The sequence below is a fragment of the Haliotis rufescens genome, unplaced genomic scaffold (assembly GCF_023055435.1).
Source record: "Haliotis rufescens isolate VD_foot unplaced genomic scaffold, xgHalRufe1.0.p SCAF_1, whole genome shotgun sequence".
Lineage (NCBI taxonomy): Eukaryota > Metazoa > Mollusca > Gastropoda > Lepetellida > Haliotidae > Haliotis > Haliotis rufescens.
Genome location: NW_025963779.1, coordinates 61201068 through 61223046, shown reverse-complemented (window position 1 = coordinate 61223046; position 21979 = coordinate 61201068). Strand labels below are relative to the sequence as shown.

At 39.7% G+C, this 21979-nt stretch overlaps 1 protein-coding gene across 5 annotated transcripts in view; it reads left to right on the top strand.

Moving 5' to 3' along the window:
- LOC124145051 (nuclear receptor coactivator 2-like) overlaps window positions 1-21979 on the top strand; it is a 161658-nt gene that overhangs the window by 41271 nt on the left and 98408 nt on the right. For 4 of the 5 annotated variants that reach the window (XM_048398891.1, XM_048398884.1, XM_048398883.1 and 1 more), the window contains exon 3: window positions 3522-3627. In XM_048398891.1, the coding sequence (XP_048254848.1) occupies window positions 3566-3627 (62 nt within the window). In that variant the 5' untranslated portion in view covers window positions 3522-3565. Of the gene's footprint in view, window positions 1-3521; window positions 3628-21570; window positions 21840-21979 lie in introns of those variants that run through there. The other variant, XM_048398892.1, reaches the window with a different exon arrangement.

The window sequence follows — 21979 nt, the reverse complement described above, 5'->3', positions numbered from 1 at the left end:
ACTATGTACCGATCGCAAAACGTCAACCAAGTGACCTGGAATGAACGATTAGCTCTCTTCGAATGGCTGTCAAGTGCTTTACTATTACAATATAAGCAGTCATGGTTATCCATGCTGTATCATTGAATCACGGAACATATATTTCAGGATTTGACAACATATAGAACATTGTTTAGGTGAACAGATAATATATTGTCACTGCTCCAGCGTAAACGCTGCTGATAGAGGTGAAGGCTATGCTGGTTAACTCTGTAGGTGAGATAGTAACACGTATCGTGCGTAGTTTAGGTTGGACCGGCGGGGTCAGCGCAAGTAGCGGGTTAGTAAAGGGAAGATAGATTGACAAAGATCGCCCATTGCATCACTATACTTTGCAGACCATTGTGACATCACAGGTTACCATGGCGTCACAATCTAATGACATCACTGAAGCCAGAAAGCTGTGCTTGCTGCACTCAACACATGCTGAAGGATTTCACAAAGGTTATTAACACTTAAGACTTGCATCACTGAGGGTTTCCTCCACATCAACCTGATACACTGTGATATCCCCGTATTTGACATAATAAGCACCCCGGCACTCTCAAAATTAGAAATAGGGGTTCTTATTAGAATATTATTTTGGATGGAAAAAAAAGAGTTGAAAGATCGTAAATTTCGTGGTATATGCAGACAGCCTGAAATGTTTATAAACGACAGATATATTTTTCCAGAATATAATTGCCCATAATTAAGGGTGCATATAATACATGGGTGCGTATTATACACGAATAAATAAGTCTTGTGTACATTGATCAGTCTGAAGGTGTGCTAATTGGGATTGTTCACTAGCCAATATATTAGCTAATATCGTCGTGGGCGCTTATTAGAGCGGGATGCTTATTACGTCGAATACGGTATCTGTAATACAAAGAGGCTTTAAACACTCACTCACTCTGTTAGAACTTTGATATGCTTGTAGACTTAACTGAAGTGGTATACGGCTATGACCTTCATCACTTTTAGTTTATGAGCCATATTAAGCTGACCTATTGTGATCTGTCTTTTGAAAATATATTTCATCTGAAAATGATCATGCTTTTGGGATGAGTCCAGGACTTGCTCACTTTAAGATACAAGGCACATGTGATTAAAATTGTTTCAACAAAACCTCTCTGAGTGAAACAGACTTTTTAAGATTGCTTAAACGAACCAAATGATTGTACAGACAAGCAACATGTGCTCTACCACTCTGTGGGAACCAACCTGGCTTGATGTCAAATGCTGGTAGTTGTGCTTGATAAGCAGCTAACCTTGTTATTGTTAATGTAAGACTTTGTAAAGGATGATCTTCATGTGGCCCATGGTTGCAGAAGAGTAATGTAGAAGGATGTAAGTAAATTGAATTAAAATTAAAGTATGAGTTAGTATAGTATACTTTCCAATTTTAAACTGCCCAAGTGCTCTTCCTGTTTTTGTTTTTTTATGGTTTTCTTAGAAAATACAAATTGAAAAATTTCTTAGAAAATTGAGGAATCCATGTTGTTCCCGGTACAAGTTTCAGACAAACAATGAAGATGGCCCGTGACAATTAGCCAAACATTTACATGCCTGTACAAGATGACCAACTTAACCCTTGGGCTCTGTTGCACCAGGGGGCATGGGTGGCCCATTCGTCTAAGGCGCCGCGATTCGCTGTTCAGAGTTGCGTCTCTTGGGCACGCCAGAAACCTATGATTGTGGGTTCGAATCCCGGTTCGCCCCGATTATGTTTCTAGGTTTGTCAGCTCCATACCCGTGCTCGTGGGTTTCACCGAAGTGGTAAACGTCTGAGACATGCAACACTTCGGGCATTCCTCCCACATTAAGCTGACACGCCGTGATATGACTGGAATACTGTTAAAAGCGGCGTTAAGCCCAACTCACTCTCACTGTTGCACCAAAAACTGTTTTGATCAATAGATAAATCAGTTCCGTACACATGTGCAGCATTATTCTCAGCAAATTATGATAATTTGTAGCAATCCTAGAGAGCCATTACTGAATGTTAATAATAAATGGAGTGTAAAATTCATAGTGCTCATGATTACATGAGCTGAGGGAAAGTTTCGACCTGTATCTGACCGTGTCCGTGGTTTAGTGGATAGAGTGCCTGCCTGGAAAGTGGAAGAATGGTGGTTCGACAATGTCATACCATAAGACCTTAAAATTACCCTTGTTATTACCCTATATTACCCTCAATTTTAGCAGCTCTTAAATAATCAAGTCTGGACCAGATAAAACCAGTGATTCATATTTTGTGCATCATCCCATGACATTAGGGTCCGATGCCACACAGTCAGCCAAGTCAGTGAATCTGACCACCCGGCTTCTGAGACAAGTACTAATTCTTACCCTGGAATCAACACATACATCGTAAACTGTACAAGATTATCAACAGGATCTACCTTGTGGAAAGAATGAACCTCAATTTACCGATATACCAGTAATACCTCACACAGTAATGCAGGATAAGTATACAAATATATAAAATATCAAGATTATACTAGTTGTATCTACGGGCAAAGTTACTACTCTTTTTTTCCTGATATATTATTATTAAGATTTTTGTATGAAACCAGACATTTTTATTATATTTATTCCGGTTGGAGATTGGATGGATTTAACAGATTTAAAGCTTTTGAGTGGGGCAGTAAATTGGGACTGTTGTGAAATGAGGAACAAACAAAATAGTGTGTAACAGAGACGACCTTAGTTTGTGTTAAAATGGCATGTAAGAGTCCAAGTCGAGATCATTCACAGCAGTTGTATGTATCTTCCATCATCGGGCCAGTTAAGCTGACAGACTGAAGTCTGTCAGAGTGTCTCATCACGGGTGCTCTGATAGAAAGCATGGAAACTGAGATGAGGACAGTCCAGAATAACAGAATGGTTGAGCATGTAGCAGGAAGTGAGTCCTCCTCCAGTCTACAGCAGCAGGAAGACCTTCAAGTCCAGACTGACTGGATCGTGTATTGTTTATTTCAAGACGTATTGCCCTCGTAGGACAACTAGACCTTGCCAGAACTCCACGTTCCGAAGAAACTTGACCCTTCAACATCTAGACATGATAGTCATCATTGATCATGACAACATGCAACTGTCTTTGATTGGGATGGCTTTGTGGAGTTTTGTTATGAAGCAGCCTAAAGCAGATTAATGGCAGGAATATTCCTTTTAGCAGCTTAACATCATACTCAGCCACACACTGTAGTAGGGCGACAGCTCTCATTTATTTTTGATTCTCCCATTTATTTTTAATTCTTGCCAGGTGTTCTGTTTTGTATTTCAATTTTTATTGTCCATTATTATGATGTTCAATGTGTAGTGTTTATTATGAATATGTTACAGAATTATGGGATTGAGCCCCCCCATCTGTCTGTCTGTCTGTCTCTCTCTCTCTGTGTGTGTGTGTGTCTCTCTCTCTCTCTCTCTCTCTCTCTCTCTCTCTCTAAGGACATGTATTGTCTTGCAGTAAGTCAGTATCCTGATTCCTATTTCAGAGTGTGACCCCCTTGGTTCGCCAGTACAACATCAAGGTGGAGGGATGACTGACCCAAATAAACATCTATCTTCTGTGAAGAGGAAAGATGAAAAGCAACAGGCACAGTAGGTTTACCCATTTTTTGTCAGTCTAGAATTTTATTCAAAGGTTTTTGTGAGAAACTACTTGTCTTAAACTACCTGTCTCACACTTCGTCTAGGAGTGGGTTGGCCTTACGGTTTTAGAGCCCATTCTACATGCCAAGGCCTGAGTTCTGTTCTCATCATGGGTACAATATGTGAAGCCCATTCTTCTTGTTCGACACCGTCATATGGCTGGAAATTTCCTAAAAGTGGTGCAAAAACCTGACTCATGTGGATTTAGGCTTCAGAATATTGTTTGCTCTTGGGACTCTCAGACATTCCAGCATTAAAGAAATCTACTTTGAAGACAATAATATCTCATATCTAACACTCAGGAAACAGACTGCACACATACTCCGAATTTATTGTTTTATAAGAAAAGAAATGTTGTTGCTTTTTCAGCCTGAGGACTTTCATTTTGTCATGTCACTTTTATTGTGTTTTATCTCTTTCTTCATGTTCTTTTTAATTTCTTTACTCCCAATGTATTAATGTTATTTATCATCCCAAACTGGCTCCCACAGGAGATATGGCTTGGATGAGATCAAGCAATATCTACACTGTAGATATCGCTGCAATGAAATTACATCACAATGCTTTGCAGAACATTGTTACATCACTGGTTACCATGACGTCACAATCAAATGACATCACTAATGGCTCTGCTACTGAAGCTGTGTTTTTACACTGAAGACACTGCTAATTATTGTCTACAAATTGAAAAAGTTGGAAGAATGATGTTGGATGATAAATAAAATCTCACCCTCCCATCTTTTGATATCAAATATATCAACACTCGTTGATACAAGTTGCAAAAATCCTTGGCAAGCCTCAGAATTTTTCCACTTTTATCAACTCGTGTTGATATATTTGATTTCAAAAGACACTCGGGTGAGATTCTCTATTTATCATCCAAAACTGGCTCCAACAGGAGATATGCTTGGGTGAGATCAAGCGATATCTACATTGTAGATATTGCTGCATTAAAATTGCATCACAATACTTTGCAGACCATTGTGACATCATTGGTTACTACCGGTATGATGTCACAATCAAATGACATCACTAATGGCGCTGCTACTGAAGCTGTTAGCAGTACTTTTACACTTAAAACACTGCTTATTGCTGTCTACAAACTGAAAAAGTTGGAAGAATGATGTTGGATGAAAAATAAAATCTCGTCCTCAATATACCAACACACGTTCATAAAAAAGTGGAAAAAAAATCATATTTGATATCAAAAGACACGCGGGTGAGATTCTCTATTTAATATATACTTAATGTGTCCAATACGTACTTGAGTATATAACCTGGGCTACTGGTTTCAAATAAATTAAAAAGTGCTATCGAAAGCTACATCGTCCTGCTTCAGGTGAAGTCTTGGCTGGAGTGAACAGAAGCTTACAAACTTTGTCTTACAGTCAATGCAAATACTCATTTTGCAATGTAAGATTACTGGATATGATTATTTGCAATATTACCTTATTCGAGGTAATAAGCGCCCAGGGTGCTCTCAAAATTAGAAATAGGGGGCTCTTATTAGGACATAATTTTGGTGAGAAAAATTTGAGTTGAAAGATTGTTAATTTTGTGGTTTATGCTGACAGCCTGAAATGATATAAAAGAAGAATCTGTGTGTATTATACACGATAGATATATTTTCGAGAATTTAATTGCCCATTATTAAGGGTGCATATTACACACGAGTGTGTATTATACACAAATAAATAAGTCTTGTGTACATTGATCAGTTAGCAGCTCTAATAAGTGCCCATGGCGATATTTGCTAATATATTGGCCAGTGAACAATCCCAATTAGCACTCCTTCCGATTGATCAATGTACACAAGACTAATTTTTTCGCGTATAATACCCACTCTTGTGTTATATGCATTCTTTATTACGGGCAATTAAGTTCTGGAAAAATGTATCTGTTGCATATAAACATTTCAGTGTGTCAGCATAAACCACAAAAGTTATCTTTAAACTCTCTTTTTTCCACCAAAATAATATTCTAAAAAGAGCCCCCTATTTCTAATTGTAAGAGCGCCCTGGGCGCTTATTACGTTGAATACAGTAAATGGTGTTCAAGATGTTACAACTTTGCCATGGCAAGGGAAATTGGCGTTGATTATTTGAGGAGTTACAAAAATATTTAATTTTAATTTTTAGTGAAGCTGAAAATACATCAGTTCCTTGGCAGCACCTGGAATAATACTATTTATCTTTATCAGACAATGAGTAGTACATGTTAGGTTGGTAAACTCAACCTTGTGTGATGATGGACCAGTCAGCTGATGACCAAAACTGAATTCTTGAAGTGAGTGAATTAGTGTGTGAGTTGGGTCTAATGTTGCTTTTAACAGTAATCAAGTTATGTTGCAGCGTCTCACTTAATGTAGGCGGAAAGCTTAAGGGATGCAGGTCTCCGATGTTTACCACATTGGAGAAACACACGACCATTGTGCTGACAAACCAAGAAACATAAGCGGGTTCAACTGGGATTCAAACCCACAATCATAGGTTTCTGACATGACCAAGTGAGGCAACTCTTCACACCAAATTGCAGTGCCTTGGAAGACTGGGCCATTCTTGAGTGAGTGAGTGAGTTGGGTTTAACACCGCTTTTAACAGTATTCCAGTTATATCGTGGTGTGTGGGAGGAAAGCCCGAAGTGATGCAGGTCTCAGACGTTTACCACTTCGGTGAAACCCACAAGCACGGGTATGGTGCTGATAAACCTAGAAACATAATCGGGGCGAACCGGGATTCGAACCCACAATCATAGGTTTCTGGCGTGCCCAAGGGACGAAACTCTGCACAGCGAATCGCGGCGCCTTAGATGAGTAGGCCACCCGTGCCCCCAGGGCCATTCTTGAAGTAACACTGCAGAAATTACTTACACATTGTATGCTGTGATTTGCTGTATGATCTTATTGTGAGAATAGGCATTGCTATGTCATTATGTAACGTCCAATACATAGTGTGGTCACAAATTCAGTGGGGTGCCCATCTGATGTGTTCATTTGGGCCTGGAGCCTTCACTCTTTCAACATGGGACGTGACAATTCAACAATTTGTGTATTATTGAAATCAGAATTGAAATACTGAAAGCTTCAAAGATAATGTTGTTAAGAATTCATAGAGATAGATCAATTGACAAAGATTTCATTTGCCAGATTGTCTACATGATGCCCTGTGTGGGGATTCTGGTGTTGTGAGGTGAAATGGGGTTTGACGTCATGTTTAAGTTTATTGCACTTATGTAGTGCAGGTGTGTATGTGTGTGGCTGCTCGTACTTGTCCGGACTAATGCCAGTTGTATAGTGCTAGCCCTACTGAGAAACCATGTCGCAGTTTAACATGGATGCTCCACTCAGATATAATATACTGTCTCCTTGTTTTATCTCCTTTTATGATGCCAAGTGCCAGGCAGGGTAACAGTAAGTGTCACATTCTAACGTCTTTTGGTATGAGGGGTCTGGTGATTGAACCAGCATTCTCTGTTGATCGTCAATCATGAGTTAGAATACATTTGATCTCTTAACGTTTTTTTGGTATGATGTGGCCAGGATCGAACCAACAACCATCAGCTCCCTGGGCAGACATTTTATCCACTTGTCCACAGAGTTGGTTGGGGGTAGAAATGGTCCCCAGTAGTACTGTATAGCAGAAGGTCCGGAGTTCGAACCCTGGCCGTATCATACCAAAAGACGTTAGAAGATGGTACTTGTTACCCTGTCTGGCGCTCGGCATTGAGGAGCTAAAACAAGGACTGGTCAACTCGGAGTCGGTATACTGTGTCTGAGTGGGGTATTCATGTTAAACTGCGGCATGGTATCTCAGTGGGCTAGCACTATAAACTGGCATCAGTCCGGACTAGTACAAGCAGCCACACACACATGTGCATGCACATTGCTATGTAAGTGCAATAATCTTGGACGCGACGTTAAAGTACTATTTACTAAAGTACCCTATTTTACCTCATCTCACCTCATCACATGGATTGTTGGGTACTCCAGAAAGAAATGTTGCAATATGTATCATTTGAAAAGCATATTGCAGTACCAACCAAGAGTACCAGCAAACACAACTGGTCACGCATCGAACTTTGCTCTTTAATACAATGTTGGTTGTCAAGCATGCATAACACAGTCTTCATATGATACCCTGATTTCAAAAATATGTATTTTATTGACGATAAGAAGTGAAGCGCCCATGCCCAAGAAACATTTCCTATTTTGTTTTTGGCCTTATGGTAGTGAGAACACCACAAAGCAGGCATGTGTATTCAGGGGTGGTTGAGGAACATAGTATTGTGTGCCAAGCCAGTTTGAAGGAGGGATGATGATGAGGATGATGAAATTGAAACCCATATCCTAAAACTATAATCTCCGTAAAGATTCTGGGGTAGAACAGGTCTTCAGCAACCCATGCTTGCCATAAAATGCGACTATGCTTGTCATAAGAGGCAACTTAAGGGATCGGGCATTCAGGCTCACTGACTTAGTTGATGGATGTAATCGTATTCCAATTGCGTGGATCGATGCTCATGATGTCAATCACTGGATTGTCTGGTCCAGATTTGATTATTTACAGACCGCCGTCATATAGCTGTAATATTGCTGAGTGCGGCATTCAACACCAAACAAACAAACAAACAAACAATTAGGACCTTATAACGGGACATCACCTCCGCAAAGTCAAGCCATGTGAGACCCAGCGACGTTAAAGAATTCCCCTTCTTGGTACCCTGCCTGGCGCTCAGCATAAGGTGATAAAACAAAGAACCATCAGCTATCGGGCTTGCACTAAAACCAAACAGCATTAGTACGGAGTAGTAAAAGCAGCTACACATACATACACCTCACCTCAGTGATCAGGTTGTCTTACCTGGACATTCGATCTGGACTCTTTCACTGGACCGGTTTGTAATCTGTGTCCTAGTGCATCACTTTTGTTATGTACATTACATATATTACAAGTGGGTCAGGTAGGGCTGGGACGGGTAACTCGGGTACTCGGTTGGGGTGGGTCTATCTAAGTAGTTTTTGTCAGGGCTCCATTTAATTGTCAGTAGGACATTTTATACCCAACTGTAGACCTACAGCGGGTACCCTGATAATACATTTTGTCTCGTCCCAGTCCTATAGCATCAGAAATATTTTGTCTCTTATTTGGTGTTAGGTGTCGGCCCTTTCTTACATAGAAAGCACTGTTGATAATGATCTTTGTGGGAATCCTGTTCCACAGTGGAAGATGGTGTTGTCGGTGCTTGGTTGAACTAGAGCCATACACAAGATATTTTTTTGGTATATTTTCTTGTAAATTATGCACACCTCTGTCCAATAATAACAGCTGCAAGAGGCTGTGTGAATTATACATGCAGACAATGTGTTTTGTTTCTTTCTACAATATCAAAAACATTGCCACCTGGAGATGGCATATCATAGTGTAGTATGGGAGATATTCCTATTGTTACAAACAAAATAAAGGCAAAGTCCTTTCAACCCAAGGATGGAACTCATAAGCTTCACCAGGGAGCAACAACTAACACTGACTTACCAAGTTTGCTCTGTCCAGCCAAGACTTCCAGTATTTGACTGCACATTGCACCTGAGATAGCAGATTTGGGAAGTCTGGATCCCAGAATGGGGTCGCCTGTTCTACTCAAGTGCAATTTATGCACAAGAAAACATGTTACAAACTCTCATGTCATAGATATGGTATAATAAATTACAACTGAGTTTTTAGTCTGGGGTCTTACTCTCCATCAGCTTTCTTTCCTTGGGTCTTACAATCACAAGCATAACGAGGAGGAGAGATTTATCTAGATTAGATACCAACCAAAAAGAATGAAATATGTCAGAATACATTCAGAAACATGTCAAATATATTTGTCTCCCTACACAGATCCTGGACTCAACTGGCGCCTAGTCAGTTGTCGCACTCATTACTGTCATGTGAAACACGTGTTGCACATGACAGTAATGAGTGCTCAACTTCTTCTTTCATCATTTAAAAAGACAATAAATATTTTTATGAAATTGTTCAGATGCAATTGCACATTTCAGTTTATGATCAGTTTACAACTATAAGATATCAACAACATATTTTCTTGCATATTCCAAGTAATAATTTCTGATATTTCCAAAGGATGACTTCCGGATGTTTTCCTTCTGTGCGTAAGGTCTCAGTGGCCGCTACCAAGAGTTCGGAATCAACAACGACAAGTACTCAAACAAATTGGTTGTTCGACTGCCAAATTCTACTTGCTGTGGACGTTGAGTCCTTAATTTGTACATATCATGATGTTCTTGAAATTTAGCTTGAAATATATGAGAAGATGGAAAAACACGAAAAGGGGGCAAGTGTTTTTCTGTCTTTCAAGTTCACCTCATACTGTTTTGTAAATGTTGAAGAAGGACGATTCCTTGATCCTTGATTGAGTCGCAGTCGTCTAAGGCGCCGCGATTTGCTGTGCAGAGTTGTGTCCCTTGGGCACTCCAGAAACCTATGATTGTGGGTTCGAATCCCGGTTCGCCCCGATTATGTTTCTAGGTTTGTCAGCACCATACCCGAGCTCGTGGGTTTTACCAAAGTGGTAAACGTCTGAGACCTACATCACTTTGGGCTTTCCTCCCACATTAAGCTGACACGCTGCGATATAACTGGAATACTGTTAAAAGCAGCGTTAAACCCAACTCACTCACTCACTTGATTGAGTCAACATGTCTATAAAGCTAAAGGAATAAGACTTTCTGGTTTAAAATTATGCTACATTGAGCATGTGTTTCCCAAACTGAAAGTGATGTCATTAGACTTGAAGTGATTTCATAATAGGGGAAATTCCTTTTGGCCTGTGTTCGGCAGCTTGATTCCAGAGAGTTTCTGGGGCTTCGGTCCTGCCTCACGCTGAAACACGTTACATAAGGTGTCTTCCTAAGGCAAGTGACTTCGTTCAAAATATGCCTCTGTTCACCAAGCAATAAATGGGTACCCAGTAGGATGAGATGGATGTAACTGTTAACCATCTAGCGCCTTAAAGACAATTTACATTGTATATTCTCCAAACTGATCTATTGATCAGGGTAACAATGTAGCTTTGAACATGCCAATGTGTGGGGCTGAGAGATAGCACAGTATAAATGGCCTTATTATTATATTTCACTTGTCCTGTGGACTCTGATTCTAACTGATGACTACTGTTGGTAGTTCTGATGTATTTGATGTATTTAGTCTGTATCGCGCAGCAACTCTGTACTCCTGTATTGTATCACAAAGATGTATAAATGTGAGATGACAGAATTTTGCAAATTACCAAAGACAGTACTGGTATGTTTTTCTGCTTGCGAGTGACATGTTGTATTCTTCATCTGATAATGACAGTCTGAGATGGCCACTCAGTCTATGTTTTCAGATCCTGAGTGGCAGGTTGTGGCCATTTTTCCGATTAACTGAATCAAATTGTTGTTCATTTGCAGGAATAGTGTGGAATGGGAAACTAATGCTATTTCTACAATATTATCATGTTCAACTGAAGTTCATTGTATACGAGACAATATATAAATGTTAATGACACGGCACAGAGGGTTGTCATGGCGACAGAAATTGTTCTCTCCCTGTGAACAGGATTGAATAATGTGAAGATTGATCTACCCCAAGAACAAAAATATTCCTATAGGCCTTCTGAATCAGATACATCCAGAACATCATGGGGGCACGGCTGGCCCAGTTGTCTGAGGTGCTGCAATTCCAGTTGCATCTGATAGGTGTACTGAAACCTTCGGTCATGTGTTCGAATCCCTGATTTGTTCTGATTATGGTCCTAGGTTTGTCAGCACCATACCTGTGCTTGTGAGTTTCATCAAAGTAGTAATCATCTAAAGCATGCATCACTTGGGGATTCCCTCCCTCATCAAACTGACATACCATGATTTCATGTTCCTAGCGGCATTGAACCTAACTTTCTCACTCACTCCAGGTCATAGTAGCTTATAATAATGTAATTTTTTATGTGAAGTTTGCATGATATACATCTTTTCCATTGGATGAGAGGCCAGTCACATGACCATAAAAGTTACGTTCATGAGTGAACTACACATTTAACATTCATATATTTTTATGAGACTGTATTCTTGAAATGGCGTAAACACTGACAACTTCCAAATTCCTGGGGAAATTATGTTAACCCCTGGGAATTCCCTAGAACAAGAGAGAAGAGATTATTATTTCTGATTATATAGACGCTTGAACTCATTTAATTTGGCATATATTGAGAATTGTCAACATGTTGGACTGCCTGCCTGTGATTGAATGTCCTCTCTGCAGCCCATCCTAGAGAATAAAACAAAGAAATGCACACCCAGTCGATTCTTGCTTAGAGTGCCAGTGCCAGTGCCAGTCAACAATATTCTAAAGCAATCTATTTTACTTCAGTATCTATTCCACACTTCTTTATTATCACCTTTGAATGATTGGCCAATTGATCAATGATGACTAGCACAATCACCACAGGTTCATTGACAATTTCGGAAACTCCCGTCACATTGATCTTGTCAGCCATTTTTACGCCCTGCACTTTCTAATAAATGTATTTCGACACATTGTCACTGTCACTGACTAAATTAGGTAGTTCTTAACATCAATGTTAAATTGAACCGAAATATGTATTACAGACATTGTGAAATGTGATAGATTTAATAAATCAGTGATATGACAGGTAGGTTAATAAAATTGTACACCCCGGGTACATATTTGACGTGGCTACGGCCTAGCCGGTGTACCAGCCTGCAGTGTTGAAAGAGTTAATTTTGGCAAAATCGTGTGTGAGGTGACTCATAAATATATGATAAGTCTGTTATTATTTCTGTCGTTTGACCTAAAATCTACACAGAAATTTGTTCACAAATAATATTTCCCTTCGGATAACATGACATGGAGGAAACGCGGAAGTGATTTTTTTCTCAAGTTCTCTCAATGACTGACTATGCTGACATTGACGTCTTAATCATAATGTGTTTACTTTTGTTCTTGTGGTTCTGTTTTATTAAAGGGGAGGTGGGGTAGCCTAGTGGTTAAAACGGGTGCAATTCCCCACATGGGTACAATGTGTGAACCCCATTTCTGGTGTCCTCTGCCGTAATATTTCTGGAATACTGCTAAAAGCAGGTAAAAACATACTCACTCACTCACTCACTCACTCTGATTTTGAAAAAAATGCTTCTGATCTTAATGTTTTTTCACTACTAATTAACTTGACACATTCTCTGCTGTTTTCGTGATTGCCTGTTTCTCGTTTTTAATGAAACTTGTATAACTGAGGATACTATTGTGTTCAATTATTATACTGTGTGCTGTGCATTGAGTTTATGAACTTCTGACCTGCATAAACTGTTACGGTTCACTTTGCATCATCATGGTGAAGTACTTTTCCATCTTTGCACAGTGAAGAACAAGCTTATCATTGGAAGTTGTGAGTGAAAATGATGACAATAATGTTGGAACTATAACAGTGATGGTGAACAAGATTCTGAGCTGATGGAAGCAAATGAAGACATGGAGAAACAGTCCACGCCAGCAGCAGTCGAAAATAAATCAAAATCAGTGCTTGGTGAAAATAAAAAAAGGAATGGCTGACAAAATATAAAATCATAAAAACCGGTATACTGACACAATACAAATGAAGACATTTACTTGGCCCTTTTAAAATGAGAATTATTTTTTTTAAATATATCTTAATTTCCCAGAAGATACAGTAAATGTCATGAAATGATGCATCGTATGATTTTAGAGTGAAATATAGCAGAACATCCAGGTTTTTTTAATCTTTGTTGGCTTATTGTAACTATCAACTGTAAAAAATAGAAAGAAAGAACACCTGCGTACCTGCCTGCCCTAATTTTAAGATTGCTGTAATTGGAACCACAACATATATTTTGGGGGCCCTTGTGTGTAGTAATTAGGATCTGTGTGTATACAATCAGTGTCAATCGCTAGCAAACACTTTAGCTCCCAATATATCACAGTATGTATCACAATATATTTTTTCAGTAAATGGTGGAAAGCAACAATTCCTATTCTGCTTTGTGTTGACTTGGGTAACATGTGACATTACCAATGTTCCAAGTTCAGTACAAACCAGATCTATCTTGTTCAAAATATCATAAGGCTTCTTACGAAATGTTCTACCATATTTAGCAAGATATTAACTTGTTCCAATTTTCTTCACCTTTTCTTTCATGCTAAATAAAGAATTCATATCTTGTGACACAACCTATTTTCCTCAAAGGGAACCTCTGACAGTGATAGAATTATTTGTCCAAATGTAACCAGTGAGGCCATATTCTTTTGTGCGCATCCATAGCAGCAGTCTTAATCGTCTAATTGTATTACCTACTTTTTACTGACCTGCCTTCTTCCTCCACGATTAATATGCTTACCGTTACAAAAAATTGATTGAGATTCATGTCTGTTAGAAAAGTGACTGGCATAATGTTAACATTATCTTCAGTGATGCGTAGACATATCTTCATATAACATGGCCACCTCCATGGTTCAGTGGATTGAGCGTCAGCTCTGAGAGCAGGAGGTTGGTGGTTTGATCTCTGGGCATGTCACACCACAGACATTAAAAGTTAGTATAGGTTGTTAGGCTGCCTGGCACTCAGCATTAAGGGGCTAAAACAAGGACTGGTTAGTTCGGAGTTAGTATACTGTGTCTGAGTGGGGTATTCATGTTAAACTGCGGCATTGTATGCCAGTGATCTAGCACTATAAATCGGCATCAGTCCAGACTAGTACAAGCAGTCACACACACACAAGTGCATGGACGTCGCAATATAAGTGCAATAATTTTAGACGCCATGTTAAACCCCATTTCACCTCACCTCCAGGACTGGTCAGTTCGGAGTCAGTATATTGTGCCTGAGTGGGGTATCCAGCTTTAGTCCAGACTAGCAGGCACACCCAGACACACATATGTGCATGCACGTAGCTATAAAAATGTGATAATCTTGAACGTGACATTAAACCCCTTTTCACTTCACATGCCGGGTAACTGGGTGGGTCGGGTGGGTCCTGAGTAGGAGTAGTAGTACCCACAGGACTACCTGGACCCGTGGTTAGTCCCGTGATATATTGTTTAATGACAAAAACTCACTGTAGCTCAGTGGTTACACTACAAGTCGCTAATGTTCGCATTTCTTTCTGACAATACACACATTCCTTTTGACTTGTATATGTTTGAGTAAAGATAACGCTTCAGTCAGCTTCAGTGAATGCGTGATCTGATTGTTTGATACATGTATCTAAATATACTGAACTGCAAAAGAAACATCACCATGGATAGATATATGAGTTTTTGTCCAAACACTGTAAACATACTTTGAGACATATTAAAAAGATGAAACTTGGCAAGCAATTAAAGTGTCAAGTGTTCTTAAAGTGACACTTGTCTCTGAGAAAATGGCATCACAAGTCAGTATCTCGTGTGTCCGCTATGTGCATTGATGACTACCATGTAACGTTGATACATGGAATGGATGAGGTGGTCGATGAAGGCCATAGGCACTTGAACCCACACTCCGAGGAACGCCTGACTCATTCAGCTGCACTTGTCGGCCTTGGTCGGACGTCATTTAGCCGTCTTTGAATCTCGTCCCACAGGTGTTCAATGGGATTTAAATTGTAACTGAGGGCAGGCCATTGAATGGTTCTGATGCCATTCTTCTGGAGGAAGTTTCTTGTTGCTCTAGCAGTGTGGGCACGGGCGTTATCATGCTGAAACTCATGGTTGTGGCAACATACCAAATGAGGTATGGTGTGTGGTCTCAAGACTTGATCAATGTACCGAGTTGCTGTGACACCATTGGCCCTCCCTGGACCAATGTTCTGGAAGACCACATGGCCGACCCTCTGTGCAAAGACCAATTCCACCCCACACCATGATGTTTCGGACCACCCAACGAGTCTCTCTCAACAACACAAGCATCCGAATAAAGTTTCCCACGGCGTCGCCAGTCTCTCTCTCTCCCTCTGCCATCTGCTGTTGAGATGCAGTAACGGCTCTCGTCTGAGAAGAGGACTCTTCCCCACTGCTGGTGGCGCCAATGCTTGTGCTGTGTTGCCCACTGAAGACAGTCCCGGCGATGACATGGTGTCAGAATGGGTCCTCGGTGTGGCCTGTGACAGTGGAGGTGTCTGCTTGTCAATCGTCGACACACTGTGTCGGCATAATGTGTCGCTGGTGTGTCCCCATGGTCTGTCAAGCAGTTTCCGCAGCAGTAACAAAGCGATCTTGAAGATGCTGTCTCACAATCTGACGATCCTGACGTCGGATGGTGACCCCTTCTACTACGTGGTCGGTCATCTGTAGTGTTGGTGGTCTGGTGCCGTTGCTCGAGCCTGTATATGGTCCTTATGTGGACTTGAAATGTATAGGCTACTTGCCGCACGGTTTGTCCAGCTTGCAATCGTCCAAGGGCTTGGTGTCGCTCATTTCTTGTCAATCTTGGCATGTGGTAGCAATTCAATAACGAATGAATGTTATCCGATCTGGGTGGATTATTATAGGGTATGAAATGGGGGAACGCATGTGCATTTCAATTTGCACGGAACTCGGGTGCCATCGGGTTACCATGGCCGTTGCCGTGATGCGTTTGGGCGATCGGTTTTATTGTCATCTGCTTTGTTTGTTTTATCATCAGATTTCATTTTCCGGACAAGGTAATGTTAAATTTTAGAAACTTTAACAAAAATTACCCAGATATTTAAATGACAACTTTTCATGCGATGTTATTTGGGGTGATGTTTCTTTTGCGGTCAGTATAGTTTTAGCCAGGGCTGCGGTAAAACAATTACCAATCAGACATTTTGTTCCCTACTCTTGAGACTTGCAGTGGGTACACGGGTAGGGTCGGGTAATAGGGGGTTGGGTACCCAGGTAGTAAATTTGGACTCATCCCAGCCCTACTTGGAACCTTGTACAATCTTTATTGACCCGACTTGTCTCATTATAATATGCCTTATTTGGAAATTTCCTGCTCCTGATTTCCTGGAAGTTTCTTTAAGATCTCATGTCACGGGGGAGAGCATAAGCTTGTGAAAAAAGAAACCGGTGCTATTCAATCTACTGTCCCCCAGTACCATATCATGGAATTCCATGCCTACAGTCTTTGTTGTCGTTTACTTACCGTATTTGACGTAATAAGCGCCCCCGGCGATATTTGCTTATATATTGGCTAGTGAATAATCCCAATAAGCATTGATCAATGTACACAAGACTTATTTATTCATGTATTATACGCACTCGTGTGTTATGTGCACCCTTAATTATGGGCAATTAAATTCTGGAAAAATGTATCTCTCGTATATTAACATTTCAGGCTGTCAGCATAAACCACAAAATTACCTTTCAGCTCAGTATTTATCTTACACCAAAATACTATGATAATAAGAGCCCTCTATTTCTAATCTTGAGAACGCCCTGTGTGCTTATTACGTCAAATACAGTATTAGTTTTTAGTTTTCAAAGATAATAGGGCTTATGTTTTTCTCTCTAATTCACTTATTTTAGTCCCACCCTCATGCATGTTGGTTCAGTCTAAACCATTATTTAGTCCCATACACATGCATGTGGGTTCAGTCTAAACCAGGGGTCCGGAAACCGTCATATGCGCCGGACATGTCCGATTGGGAATCTCAAATGTCCGGTTTAAAATATTGCTTACCGGACATTTAAATTTTTCTGTCCGGACATTTTAAAAAGTATTGTCCGGACATTCTTAAATTTTGACCGGACATGATCAATAGTTAGGACTGAGCAGTTTCTGACTGCAGTTGTAACACAATGAAGATTATCTACACTGACAAGCTTTGTTTGTACTGATTGCTGTAAATACATCGTACCTACATGATAGTCCAATCGGTCAATCACTGTAATAGGCAATAAACTGAGTTGACACTGATTAATCAAGGATTAATTACTGAGAACATCTTGTTAATTTGAGTGAAAGGTGTGTACAACTGTACATAAATACCTCGATGTACCCTATTATCCTCACAATGCTACGATACGTAACCTCAGACAAGAAGCGAAAGCGTGACGACAGCCAGTCGACCGATGCAGATCAGTCGAGCAGATCTGCCAAACCCTCAAAGTCTGGACGATCATTTTGTAAGTCGTGGCTAATGACTTTCACTTGGTTGACATACAATGAGGATTTGCAGATTTTATTGTTTTCAGTAGCTAGTCGTATATTGAATCTTGATTGACCGTCATTTTGCTTTCTGTGACGATCGATATCAAAATGTTTTATGGTCAATAATTAAGTAAAGATGAAAATAGTATTCAAATAACTATTGCTATCAACGATATTTTAGTATTTGTGATTATATTATCTGTCTTGTTTTTAAATAATCTTTAGTTTAAAAAAACCCTTTTCCCGTGAGGTCACGTGATAACCAAATATGGGATAATAGTCTCGATCCAAATGTTACAACGCGTACACTTGAGCAGACTCAAGAATATAACTCATGAATATTAATTAGACCGTTCACTACGTTAACAGATCGTTATTATAACAGAAACAAACGTATGTTTTCCATGTACATCTAAAATGATATTATTTGTTATTAATTGCCCGGTGAATTAAACAATTTAAATTGAAACAATTCATAATTCATCATTTTATGAATACGTACAAACTTGTAATGTGTGTGAAAAGTCGTACTAAAATACACTATTTGAAGGGGGCGTGGCCTAAATGCAAATGTCCGATTGGGATTTTAAATTTTCCGGACCCCTGGTCTAAACCATTATTTAGTCCCATACACATGCATGTGGGTTTCACCAAAGTGATAAATGCCTTAAACCTTCCCTTTTGTCTTGCCTCCAGTAAAAACTACCATGTTGATGATGACTTGAATCTGTATTTATAACTTTTTTATAATCACTAATGCAAACAGTTTTGAAAATATGCATTGTGTAAAAGTTTGGCTGTAATAAATCAGAAAAGAAATGGATGCATTGATCATGCCAAGTTCAAGCGGATGGGTTTATTTCTGTAATGAAAATGTGAGAGATTTGTCATTTTAATGAAAATATGTTGTGATGTCTTAATGTCACTCCAGATTAGCACAGTTTCTTTACCAAAGATTTCATGCTGTGAAAAGCTATAGACAGCATAGTTATACAGTGGGCTGACAAGACGTGGGAATCCATCTTGTCTCATCCTTTTTACTGTTGCAGCTGAAGTGATAATAAGGTGGAAATTAACTGAAATCAGTCGCCATGGCAACCGAACCAAGCACTTGTGAAAATTACGTCTAATTTTGGATTGTATGAAACTGCCCACATTGTACAGTGTACACCTAAAGAGTGGTTACTTGTGGCATGAACAGAAATAGGTATATATATGTGAAGGTAGGAATAAGGTCAGTGGTGACATCATGGAATATAACTGTTTGTACGAGTTGTTCCGTCAGCAGGTATCATTATATCAGAACCAATGTGTTCTACAAACGCTGTTATATAAGTAGCCTGGTTTATTCTTCATTAGTGGGATATGTCATGGCCTAAAGCACCTGATAAGGCTACTGGTCAGTTCACTGACCTCGCTGACCAGTTACTACCTGCTGGTCAATACATGTTGATATTGCATGGTGAGGCAGGAGTCTGGCTTCCTTCCTGGTGTGAGTTCAAAGAGATGTCAAGATTGGAGAGGAAGGATTGAAATGGACTGTAAACACTTCTTGTTGCCTTCATCGTAGGTGTTTGGATTTGTCATCACTGAATATTTACCAACATTTATGAACAAAATGTGGAAAGATTTGCAACCATAACCCCTGCTTACCTCTGGGTAAAGGCAACCTAACCCTAACCCTAACCCTAACCCTAACCCTACATAACTGATTTTTTTATACTTCCAGCTTGGGGTTATGATTTTTTAATATTTTGATCTAGGGGTCACACAATTTTAACCCAATATGTACCATCAGGATTCATTATCATGATTATGTTTGAGAGTCTGAGACTAGTAAGCTTCAAGCGTAATAACATGTCCTGATGGATTGTTACTTTTACTGTCAGATAGATGGTAACTCTATAGCAGAGGATTATTGCGGACGAGCCCTATTTCAATCTAATTGTTATTTCTAATGTATTTTTGGAGGAGGTGAGGTTCCTACATTTGCTTGATCCTCCATGACGCAATTGGTTTGTGAAGATCGTTCTGGGCGACATGTTTCAAAAATGCTTTTTCAGATATAACATTGAATTTATTGGAAGGTCATTAAGGGCCGTTTAAAAGGGCACTGTGATGAGTCCAGTAATGGGCGGCAGGTTATTTTAATGGATGGTGGGTCCTCAATGTCAGTGTGACAAAACATGAAAAAAAGGAAAGAATTGCAAAAATGTATATAAAGTGAAAAGAGCAAAAATGAAATGTTTCCAGAGTTTTTTGTCTTTAATGAATGTATATATGTGCAGTAGATACCATGTACGGACCACAGCACTAGCATGCAGGGAAGTAAATATCAAGTCGGATATGACCTTTGGCTAACACGAAGAATCTCTAGAATCTTTAGAAAACTGCCTGATGTTGGAGACAGATGGTTATAAGATTTAAAGAGAGGACCTAAAAATATCTCCTAACTAGCATGTAATGACAATATGCTATTATGATAAAAGCAGCTGATCAAGGGGAGAATTGTTGTGGGCACATCTATGCTGCGATGGCACGACAGATATTGTGAAACTCTTGGTTGTGTGGGGTGTACATTCTGTAAGTGACATTTGAAGCCTTCCATTACACCAGCAAGACAGCAGGGCCCACGGAAGGAGAAGGAGGAGGAGGAGGAGGAGGAGGCAATGTTAGACAAATTGTCAGCGATTATTTCTAATTCCGCTGGACAATCTGGTAGTTATGTGGCCAAACTAAGACCTACTTCAGATTACAACTGTTAAAATAATCATTGGAGGTGTTTCTGTGGTGGCTTAGAGTGGAGTGTTCAGTGACACATTCCAGGGAAACAGCAGTTCTACTTTTGAATCAGTCCCTTAGCTTGTGAACTAGCTTCACTGCAAAAACAGGAATTTCTCATGTTTCATTGTATATCACAAATGTTGGGGATCAGGGGAGACTCTTTACCTGCTTATATTGTATGGTAAATATAGGTATATGCATGTGTTAGACAGTTCACGGCGTATGTGAAGGGATGCTTGCAGAGGCTTGACTTTATCACGCTTTGATCACCATATAAATCTGTATGAATATGGATGTCTAGACATGCTGTTTATGGTCAAAGGGACATAACTATGTACAGCAATTTTGCACACAAGAATAAGGAATTATGTTACTTAATGTGTAAGGAATCAAAGTTGAAAACTTGTCCCACTTGCAAAGTTTGTCCTTCCACTACGGTATTGAATTTACTTCAACAGCAATGTGGTAAAAAACATATGCTCTTTATACATGTTAATGTTTTTTTTTGTTATAAGCACACTCACACTTAACCAACTTCTGTGTTAATTTTCTCTCATTGGAATTACATTTCTCGAGCTGATGGCAGGCCAGTTTTAATTTTGAAGTTCTTGTGAAATGTTTACAATTATTTTTTTCATTTTCTGTGTGTAACTTTTGTTTTCATTTTTTTAATATATATATACATTTATTGATTATTTTCTCATGATTGTGAATATCAAGAAATAGTCATGCTGATTTGGACATTCATGAAAGTAGTGTTTTATGAATGGTTAGATCTTATGCGACAATTAATATTCCTGAATAGCCTGGTGGTTGACAAGGGAAAACACAAGAACTCACATGGAATGCACATGGTGTAAAATTGTATGAATACTAGAGTTATGTCCCCTTACTGTGCTCGCTGACCAAGCAGTGAGGATGCCCAAGCTGGCCACCAGAGGGAGCTAGTTTGTTTGTATAGTATGTTCCTGTCAGGGAGTACGGGTGTTTTGCTTATGGCTTTGGAAGCAAGGACTATGTAGCCCATGTTTTGTAGCGTGGATGATCCTCGGTGAAGTTGATCTGCAGAGGCTTTGAGTCAATCCATCAGGATGTGATACCCTTTCCCTGGTCACCCTCAGCTCACTGAGCTGTAGCTGGAATATTGATTGTCTCCAAGTTTCTCGCCAGTCTCGCCGTCGTCCCTCCGTCCCCGTTGTCATTCGTACAGGTAGGTGTAATCCCTTCTCCCACTTCCCCTTCTCATCTTTGTGGGAGGTCCTGACAAGTGTCAAGAGGTTGTTGTATCGTCTGTGCATAGCTTGCAGTAGGATCTGTACACCAACTCATGAAGCCTTTCTGCCTTCTCTG